This window comes from Rhizopus microsporus (assembly GCF_002708625.1).
Source record: "Rhizopus microsporus ATCC 52813 unplaced genomic scaffold scaffold_15, whole genome shotgun sequence".
In the NCBI taxonomy this organism is placed as follows: Eukaryota; Fungi; Mucoromycota; class Mucoromycetes; order Mucorales; family Rhizopodaceae; genus Rhizopus; species Rhizopus microsporus.
The window spans coordinates 543,146-553,245 of NW_019671930.1; the positions used below are offsets into that span (position 1 = coordinate 543,146).

The 10,100-nt window shown below is 39.1% G+C and overlaps 4 protein-coding genes across 4 annotated transcripts; 3 read left to right on the plus strand and 1 right to left on the minus strand.

Moving 5' to 3' along the window:
• Positions 1-273: 273 nt before the first annotated feature.
• RHIMIDRAFT_245732 (uncharacterized protein) lies at positions 274-3,570 on the plus strand (the record flags this gene model as incomplete). Its single annotated transcript, XM_023610238.1, has 4 exons — positions 274-1,200; positions 1,253-2,831; positions 2,891-3,015; positions 3,064-3,570. The coding sequence occupies 4 exons, from the start codon at positions 274-276 to the stop codon at positions 3,568-3,570; spliced, it is 3,138 nt and encodes a 1,045-aa protein (XP_023463769.1).
• Positions 3,571-3,773: 203 nt separating this feature from the next.
• Positions 3,774-4,730, plus strand: RHIMIDRAFT_245733 (uncharacterized protein; the record flags this gene model as incomplete). The annotated part of the gene is made up of 1 exon (XM_023610239.1): positions 3,774-4,730. The coding sequence occupies one exon, from the start codon at positions 3,774-3,776 to the stop codon at positions 4,728-4,730; it is 957 nt and encodes a 318-aa protein (XP_023463770.1).
• Positions 4,731-6,071: 1,341 nt separating this feature from the next.
• Positions 6,072-7,562, plus strand: RHIMIDRAFT_245734 (uncharacterized protein; the record flags this gene model as incomplete). The annotated part of the gene is made up of 1 exon (XM_023610240.1): positions 6,072-7,562. The coding sequence occupies one exon, from the start codon at positions 6,072-6,074 to the stop codon at positions 7,560-7,562; it is 1,491 nt and encodes a 496-aa protein (XP_023463771.1).
• Positions 7,563-9,390: 1,828 nt separating this feature from the next.
• Positions 9,391-10,013, minus strand: RHIMIDRAFT_240173 (uncharacterized protein; the record flags this gene model as incomplete). Its single annotated transcript, XM_023609322.1, has 2 exons — positions 9,391-9,805; positions 9,988-10,013. 2 exons carry the CDS (start codon positions 10,011-10,013, stop codon positions 9,391-9,393), a joined length of 441 nt encoding a protein of 146 aa, XP_023463772.1.
• Between the last annotated feature and the right edge of the window lie 87 nt (positions 10,014-10,100).

The following is a 10,100-nucleotide window of genomic DNA, read 5'->3' on the forward strand; positions in this document are numbered from 1 at the left end:
AACTTTATGTTTTAGCTACTGGAAGGAGTGGCTTCGGTATGATATCATCCATCTTCATGACATAACCCCAGCTTATGGTTTATAGGTCAATGAGAGAGGCCATAGTAGCTATCATAGAACTGAACGAATAAAAAAAAAAAGACAACATAATGTTCTTTAGCACAAATTGGGAGGTGAAGGACTGTTGCATTTTTTTCCCCCTCTTTTAAATAGCAGAAAAACAATAATAGAAAAAATAAAGAACTTCCTTTTCCTCTTTTTTATTTATTTATAATGTCCACCAATGACAACACAACAACGACACCTTCATTTATAAAAACAAAACCTACAAGCAGACCAAGGTTGGCTAACTTGCCTATTCAACGACAGAGACAGAAAGAAGAGGAAAAAGAAGAGAGAGAAGCTATAGAGATTCAACTTGATAAAGGTCAGACACACCATGTTCAGCAAGAGATCGTGATTGTCATTGCTGCTGCCATTCTACTCAACATACTGTATATACCAAAGTGGCAAAGCATTGTTTGGCTTATCACACTCTATTCATGGTTCGGCTGGACCGATCGTTGGACATTGGTGTATGCACGCTACACAACACTTTTGCTGCTTTTGACGCATAATACATCTTGGTTATACAAGCTTATGCCGCTCACAAGCGCACTATTATTCTATATTGCCGAACGTATCTTGAATGCAGCTCATCTTGATCTTGAGCACCAGACACGACAACACGAATCAAACGTAAAGGAAGCTATCCGTGACTATAGTCAGAGACGAGCGGTATTCTTGGCAGTAACATCCCAAGAAATCAAGGATGCAGCAGTCATGATCATGTCTACACTCGAACAATTTGCGCCTCCTTCTATCTTGTCAAATACATATGAACTCTTGAGCGCATGCTCTATGGCAGTACCCATCACGACTATATCTGCCATCAACACAACCGTCAAACAAGCCTGCCATATTGGATCTCATCTGAAGGTACTATCAAGCATGCTGAGCGAACACGTTAAGAGCGAGTCAGTAGAGACAACCGTGAATGAACCATTTGATGTGGGAGAGCTAGTGCAGAACGTAGGCGATGCATTAGCAGGAATGTCTGCCAAATTGGGTGTTCATTTTGTGATTTATCACATGGATAATGGACTGCATTATTCGACAATCATAGGAGACGAAGATGCTACGAGACATACACTAGTTCATGTAAGCATCTCTTTTCTTTTTTTATTTAAGCATGCAACCAATCTTTTTATAGCTACTTCGTAACATGCTCGAGGGATGTACGCCTGGTGCATGTATCGAGTTTGGACTTAATATCGTTTCGATTCCTGATACTCCAAAAGTCCGCGTGACGTTTGATATTACACAAATTGCCTCTCCTGCTATCCCGCCCGGAATCTCTTCAGCTGTGCCCTTACTTCCTAATGCCAACTTTACTGAACAGCTCATACGCTACATCGGCGGCAAATTGACAATTCAAGATACTGATCTCAACAAAGTCCGGATCCAACTCACGCTCGATGCCTTCCCGGGCAGTGTAAACGGAGACCAGCGATTGATTTTGATAGAAAAGCCTTCACAGATTCTGGAAAAGCAACTACAGAACATTCGATTCTCCAACGAGCCAACTTTACAAGACTTGACCAAGTTTCTATCCAATCTCAAGGGCGTGCGCCTGGTACTCCACGCGCCTGAAAAGAGCGTGTTTGCTCGGCATTTGACGAGCTATCTGACGCACTGGAATACAGACATAAGCCATATGCCTGTGACGCAAACTACAACGCCAGCCACGATGCAAGGAATGAATGAATCCATCACGTCGCCAACCCAACGGTCGTCCAATAACAAGGTACCATCGCCTGCTATCGAAGAAGACCATATCCATTCAATCCCGCCTGCATTTATCCTGATCGACGATGATATCATGATTCTTGAACATAAACTAAAAGAATGTCGTGATCCGCTACCTGCTCAAAGGATCCGGCCAAGAAAACCCAAGTCGAGAGCGAGCGATGTGCTCTTTCAGGGATCAACCATTGCCATCATCTATTTCACGTCACTTTCAAACTATAAACGAGTGCGAGATACGATTCAGTGGTTCTCGACAATGACTCATTCACCCTATATGCCACGTGTGGTCGTAGTGCCCAAGCCAGCTGGACCCCGTCGATTTCTGACGGCGCTACACACCGCATGGATCAATGCTATTGTCGAGCCACACTTTATTCCTATTGCCACATCACCACTCAGTCCTTTTGTGGCCCCTCATACGACCATGTCTCCAGGGATTCAGACGGATGGAAGTTCGAGCACAGGGTCATTTGTCACTCCGGGAGGTTTTATGACCCCTCACGATAGACTTTCACCTGGACGTAATAAGTTAAGATTACACTCTCCTAACTATATCGATCACCTTGACAAAGGAACTTATTTTACTCCCAGAGGAAGCGGCAACAAAGAAAACACTTCTCCTCTTGGGCAAGTCGTGACCAGTCCAAAAGACTCTCAACATCAACATCAACAGCAACAACAACAGCAGCAACAACAGCAACAACAGGATCAACAACAACAACAGCAGCAGCAGCAACAGCAACAGCAACAGCAGGTCAAGAAAAGAATTCGCTCTGTTAGTAACGCAAGGCTGGGTTTATTAGAAAACATTCAATCACCATCAAAAGAGAATACGGACGTACAGCAAGAACAAAGACAGGAACAACCTAAAGAAGAAACAAAACGAAAACCCAAGATGAACTTTAATATTAGCAATCGTAAACGAAAAGAAAAGAACGCGACAGTCAGAACGAGCCCTCCAATTACGGTGCTTATTGTAGAAGGTAACACATTAAAAAGGGAGACATGTAATATAATACAAGGAGCTAACTTGCTATTCTAGATAATATGATTAATCAAGCTATCTTATCAACGTGGATGAAGAAACATGGTATAAAGTTCTCAGTCGCATCAGATGGAAAGGAGGCAGTCGAGAAATGGAGAGGAGGAGGATTTCATCTGATTCTGGTAAGCTTAATATGACATTAATGAAAATGTAAAGACTAAATTGTATAGATGGATATTCAATTGCCTGTTATGGATGGTATCCAAGCAACCAAGATGATTCGAGGCATCGAAAAAGAACAAAAGATTGGTGTGTTACCATCATTGAACACAGAATTTCAATCACCTGTTATTATTGTTGCCTTGACTGCTTCATCTTTGGAGTCAGATCGACAAGCAGCCCTGGCAGCAGGGTGTAATGATTTCCTGACGAAACCCGTGAGTTTAGAATGGTTAGAAAAGAAAATTACTGAATGGGGTTGCATGCAAGCGCTGATTGATATTGAGGGATGGAAAAAATGGAGAAAGAATAAAAAATTAGATGATATAAAGACGACACATACAACAGAAGAAAAGGAGAAGAAAGAATGGATACTTCAGGAAAGAACGAAAGAACTGCACAAGGACACAGCAAAGGCTATTCTCTTGCTGGGCACCAATAAATCAGAAGAACAGCAAACTTTACGTCAACAATTGGAAACAAGAAAACAAAATTTAACTTGTCACATTGAACAATAAAAAAAAATCATGCAAGGAAAATAATTTAAATTGGAGAAAGGAGAGGGGGGGGGGCGGGGGGCTGAGGGTGAGTGACAGATAGTAGAAAGAGGGAAATAAATCCAATGATACTCATAAAGAGGGTTTATATGAATAAGGAGACTAATAATGTATATTTAAACTCTTTCTTTCTTTCTTTTTTTATTTCTTTACTTTTTTCTTTAATGTATAAAACCAAGACATTAGCACAGCAAAGGGCTGTCCCTAAGCCTGTGACAAAGAATGTTGCGTTATTTAATGATGATTCTGACGATGAAGAAAACATATCCATGACAGATACTTTACTCTTAGCCCAATTTTTATCTACGACTGGGCCTGAAGAGTACTTCAAGGAACATAATAAAAAACAATTGAACAGAGCATCTCGATTATTAAAGAAGTTACGTAAAAGACCATCTGCTGAAAAGTATGATGACTTCAAGCTACCAATGCACAGCCTGATACAAGAGCATAACATCAGCAGCGGGACTCTACGTGAGGCTTCATCATTTGATCAAGAGACCATTTTACGTCGTGGCAATAGTAACAAGCATAATCCGGGCGATAGTATAAACAGCAACAGCACCCTGCGCGATTCGGGAGTCTATAGTGAAACATCAGAAAAGGAGCCATGTATGACGCTTCACGAGTTTCATTTTCCTATTGTCCCACACAGACCTGCACCACCACCACCAACACCAACACCTTCGCCTGGTACAACTCAGAATAATCTTCCAACAGACATTCGTACTGTACCCGAAGCAGCGCGACATCGAAGGCAAGCCCGTATTCGTCACGCTCAAGTCCAAACACAACCTTCTCCAGAACAGGCAGAAGATCAAACAGCTTGCCCGCACTGTCGCCAACAAGTTGTCAAGACACCACGGACAAGGAGGACGTCTTGTCCACCTGCTTTGGCTTCTGGACCTACCCTTGAACCAAGTGCAAAATTATTGATGGCCATGATTGAACAACTCAAGCATCAATTAGCGCAAGAAAAAGAATGCCGACAAAAGCTAGAACAGGCAATGTATCAAAAGGAGCGTAAAGAACAATTAGAACTAGAAAAGGCCAAATGGGCTAATGAATGTCGTGCACTCGACAAACGACTGGCTATGCATAATATCCCAGTAAAATTGTAATCTCTTAATATTAATTTTGTATAATCAGTATTCTATTTTTTATTTAATTATAAAGAGGACCCTGTTCTTTGTGTAATCTGTTGTATATTTTTTCCTAAGCATATGATATTTTTGGTTTGTACGTGTTACTTCATTATAAATGACAGCATAAGTTAATCTTTTTCAGAAAAAGAAGTTCAAAATAGTACGATTTTTATATGCTTGTGAAAGCACATTTCTATTGAATTCAGGTCTAAAATAGCCACTTCTTCATATCTGTTTATGTATCTTTCAGATTATCTTATTGTTTGCCCAATTCTATTACTTTTGATTACTTTTGCTAAATGACTTTTCCCATATGACGACCAATGCTAGTGCCTTCCCGAGATATACAGCTTTAAACTGTAACATTACCATTACCACATTTGACAGTTGATGGCACGTGACGAGTGGCCAGTTTCCCTTCTGGTGGCTTCCCTGCATTATTTCCCATCTAATTAAAAGGGAGAGGTTATCTTTGCTTTATCTAAAGTATGACATGTTTGCAATCAATGTCAGCCCAGTTTTTATGCTCTCCAACTCATGAAAGGTATTTTTTTGATGTCTTTTGCACCTTTACAAAGATTTACAAACTTTTTTATATGCTCTACATAGAGTATCCACATTGATAGCGTTGCTCTTTTTTCTCTAACGTCCCTTGTCTTCAGAGTCTACGGGGGCAACTATCAGTCTACGATCAACCGTGTTGGCATTTCCACTCATGTTTATCTTCTGAACCGTTGAATAGATGCTGTGACTCCCCTTGCAATTCTACTGTTCGACTTGTTTGGTGTTGTTTACCTGCCAATTAAGGTAACGACTGCATGTTGAATTATCACGTTGTAGTGTCTTCATTACGACAAGCAACTAACCTAAGCTTTCACCTATATGAAAAGCGTTCTAGAAGAAAAAGAAAAAGAAAGAAATGGAAAAAATCCACTCTAAGGGAGAGTTCTTTGAATTTATAAATTGATTTTTTTTATATTTATCACTAAATCGATCGTATGTGTGGTTCAACTTTAAGAGCTTACCTAGAGTGATGTGTTTATGCAATAGCAGCATGACTTGAAATTATTCAACAAATCCTTGCTTCTAAGCCTTTGGTGTGAGGATTATGTGACTCATGATGAGATAGGATCCACTGGGGGAGGTAAGTAATATAAATAAACGGAAGAATGATACAACATACGACCAATTTTGTCAGCCACCGTACCTTAATTCCTAGTATGCAAAATAAAAGCCCGAATACGCTATTTATTTTTTCCTTGAATTTCTATTTTCTTTCTCTTCTCTATTTCTTTCTTTATCTGTTAGTCATAATTCATGGGACAAAGACAATCCTCTCCTGAACAACCAGAAGAACAGCAACAACAACAGCAACCTTCTAATAATTCTCGAGAGAGAGTTATTAGGCCTAGTTCAAGAACTCAAGTAGAAAGAATTAATCCAATATACATTAATCGCAATCCACCCAACATGCAATATATACCATTGAATGATAGTCAACGTAGAGCAGAACGAAGATATAGAAGGTCTCAGCTGCGAGAACAAAGAGAGCAGCAAAGAGAACGTCAAGCATTTGAGACACAACAACAACAACAACAAGAACAAGAACAAGAACAAGAACGAGCACAAGAACGAGCACAAGCACATCAAGAACAAACACAACATGAATTGACTGAGAATCCGTCTGGAGTCACAATGACAAATATCACAAACACAATGAATTCCTACAGTAGTCTAAGTCCATTTGCACGTATGTTAGCTCAAGTCATTAGTGAGGCTGTGGTTGCTTCTTTCCGGAGTGGACAGATTCAATTCAATGCATCTGCCTTCCAAGGTTCAGACCGGCAAGACGATAATAGAAGCATTCGACAACAACTTACTATGCATTTATCACCTGAGCTCTTTCAGCAAATGGAACCAGAAAGTGATGAGAATTCGTTCATGAGGTTTATGCGGCTACCAGTTATTATATCAAGTATTGTTTCATCAAATCAAAGCGAAGGTGCTACGCCAGAGGACCAAGGCACAAGTGAACGAGTAAATAATAGCCAATCAACCGCTAGTAGTACCGCTGCTACCAACAATAATAATACTTCTATTACGACTACAACAACTTCTTCTACGGAAAATAGCAGTAACAACCAATCATCATCACCATCATCAAGTACAGGGTTATTAAATAATGATGAAGTCACTCGAATTTTAATGTTACCTGTATTCTTGTATGGTATCCGTAGCAACCATCAACTAAATCTCTCAAGCGTATTGAATGATGAAGATAGCTCTACTTCGGAACAACCAGTGAGAAGACAAAGTCAACGCTTAAGAGAAAGACAGCAAAGAGAGGAGGATAACAATAATAATGCAGAGGAAGAAACAAGAAACAGCAACAACAATAATGATAATAATAATACCAGTAATGGCAATGGAAATAATGGACAATGGACAGTGTATATTATTAGTGGAAATAGTGTAGAGAATATCATGAGTGAGCGTAACCCAACCTACGAGGAATTATTGGATCTAGCTAGTATCATTGGTCCAGCCAGAAGACCGACGGTGAGTCAAGAAGCGATAGATAGCCATGTACCTATTGTGAAATATACCCAGCAAGTGAAGCAAAATATTATTGGCAATTCAGAAGGATGTCAGGTGTGCTTGAATGCTTACCAATCAGAAGAGGATGTGCGTATTCTTGCATGTCATCATGGATTTCACAAGGAGTGTATAGACAAGTGGTTAACTGAGGGTCAAAATCAATGTCCGCTCTGCAGAAATGTGCCAGTTCCAACAAATAGTAGCTCTTGATGACGATGAATTCTCAAACTAAAATAAAACAAAAAATTTTTTAATCATTTTTTTTTTTTTTCTCATATAAATAAAGGCTCTTCATTTTCCTCATCCTTACTTTTATCTCGAAAACAATGACAGAAACTAACACATTACTATTGGTACAGCCATTTCAATTCGAATGTACCGAACCAATTATCGATGACAGTGATCTTCTCTATATCCTTGGTATGAGTGACGTGCCTCTAACTGATGATGATGATGAAGAAAACGAAGATATACCAGAACTATTCTTTCCTTTAGAGGAACAAGAACAATTTATTAAACAAAAACCGTTTGTTGAAGAAGATATCGACTTGTTCATACAACAAAAGCCAATTGTATTATCTGATGAAGAAAGAAGACTCACTCTTGACTTAATGTCCTGTTGACAGAAACAAATGATTGCAAATTGTAAATATGTAAATAAAATAATAGTTAAGCATAAATAAATTTTTTTCATTTGAAGCAAAAAAAAGGAGAGGGGGTTTGTATTACCCTTGATTAAGCTGAGTTACTGTAGTACAAGGATCGTCTCTTTTTCCGTTTCGGAGACACTGTCCGACAATGCACATAATTTGTTGCTATGACGTGGATTACCATGGTACCTAGGATGTTCAAAAGTATACTTACAAAATGTCGCCGCTGAAAAGTAGTTGGAAATTCACATGTCTCACCCAACACAAGTCAGAGAAATACTAGATAGCATTTTTGAGAAACTGGAGACTAGCCATGGCTTTTCAATAAAGATGGCCTCATTTAAAGTTCAACAAGCGATAAAGTTCAGTGGTGAGTGGGAGAGAATAAAATAATCTTGAGAGAAACTCTACTCAATATTTAGAGTCAGATGATCTTTTGTTATTGTAAATGAAAAATAAATGGCATCAGTCTGGCAAACTTATCAGCCATTGTTAGACATACAGCGACACAATAGATTTTCGTACAAAAGCACCTGTACTTACTATAAAAGCGAACACAAAGGTATACACCAACACATTGTCGTTACGATAACCATGGTATTTATGTGTTCAATAATCATCACTAAATTTGGTATTTTTATATTAGCAAACATTTCTGACTTCAAATAATTAACTCAGTCTTTGCATTTGCTTCGTTCATCGTCAAAAAATCTAAATACAAACAAATACAAACAGAAAGAGAAATGAAAAAAAAAAAGGATGAACATCAAAATACAGTGAGAACGGTAAATTTTGTCATTTTGAGAAGGTTGAATATCTGTAACCAAAAAATAAATGTCACTTCCCAAAAAACTAATGGCCCGTAAAAATAACGTTTTTTTAATTGAACACCATCGAGCAAATGCCAGAAATGCTTTGTTTTCAAATATAGTTGTATATTCATTAACTGTATCAAATATTTCTTGTGTAGTGACCAGTTTCGTTTGGTAAGCTTCATGATTATTTGGATCATCGACGCAATAGATGTTATTAATGAATTGAACTACTTGTGTGTCAGTTGCTTAAGAAAAGGTTAGTGTTGCGTTATCACATTTATTTTCCTTTTTTAAGCTTACGAAGTTCACATCTTTTTCTCTTTTGGTTTACTTTTTCATCGGGCAGAATATCCAGATATTTGCGTTAGGTTAAGGGATCACCAAGTATTCTTTGTTGAGCAACGAGTATAGGCTGGTTTGGTGTAGTATTATAACATATTTCCAATTCTGAAGAAACGCTTCGGTGCCAAAAAAGTCTTTCTCAATAAAGAAGCGTGCGACAGCACGTTGAACAGCACGAATTAGACGATCTGTGAGAGTACCAAAGGCATAGTCGACCCTGTCTTGGTGACTCTACTTGGAGCACGCTGGGTCACGCAAATTTGCGGGATCAAGAGGATCATACTCATCGCAAACGGTAATTGTAAGCTTATTTAACTGTGAACGAAGCTCAGACTCATAGTCATTACGGATAAGTAGGGCAACAAAGTGACGATCCGGATAGTGTATATCGAGAATACGACTGCTATTGATATGCAGACGTCGTAGTCGGCTACGTAGTTGGCTGATAGGGATACGGCGCTGGACAGGAACATAAAGGTATTTAAAACTTTGATTTGAAGAAGGAAGACTGAATGTACGAGCAGTAGCAGCTTGCCTTGAGGTCTTGGTTGGTGAAGGAAGCTGAGGATCTGGAGTGGAAGCTCTTTTTTGGAAGGATTGAGGACGGGTGGCAGCGGGCAGGTCAGTGGTATGGGAAAAACCTGAGCTAGACACTCACGAAGAGAGGCGTTTTATTGCTGGAGTCGAGCTATTTCTGCCTTGGCAGCAGGAAGTTCTGCTTGTAAAAAGTATTGAAAGTGATGGAAAGCAGAAAAAAGCCCCCGTTAATTTTTTGGTTACAAATATTCAATTTTCTCAAAATGACAAAATTTACCGTTCTCACTGTACATGAATTCTGTTACATTCTTTGTCATTCGTTTCTCTTTTACAAGTTCACTCGAGTCCTCAACTCTGTTGCTCCGCTCTTCCTCTTTCTTCCCTCTCTTCTCGCTTGACAACCA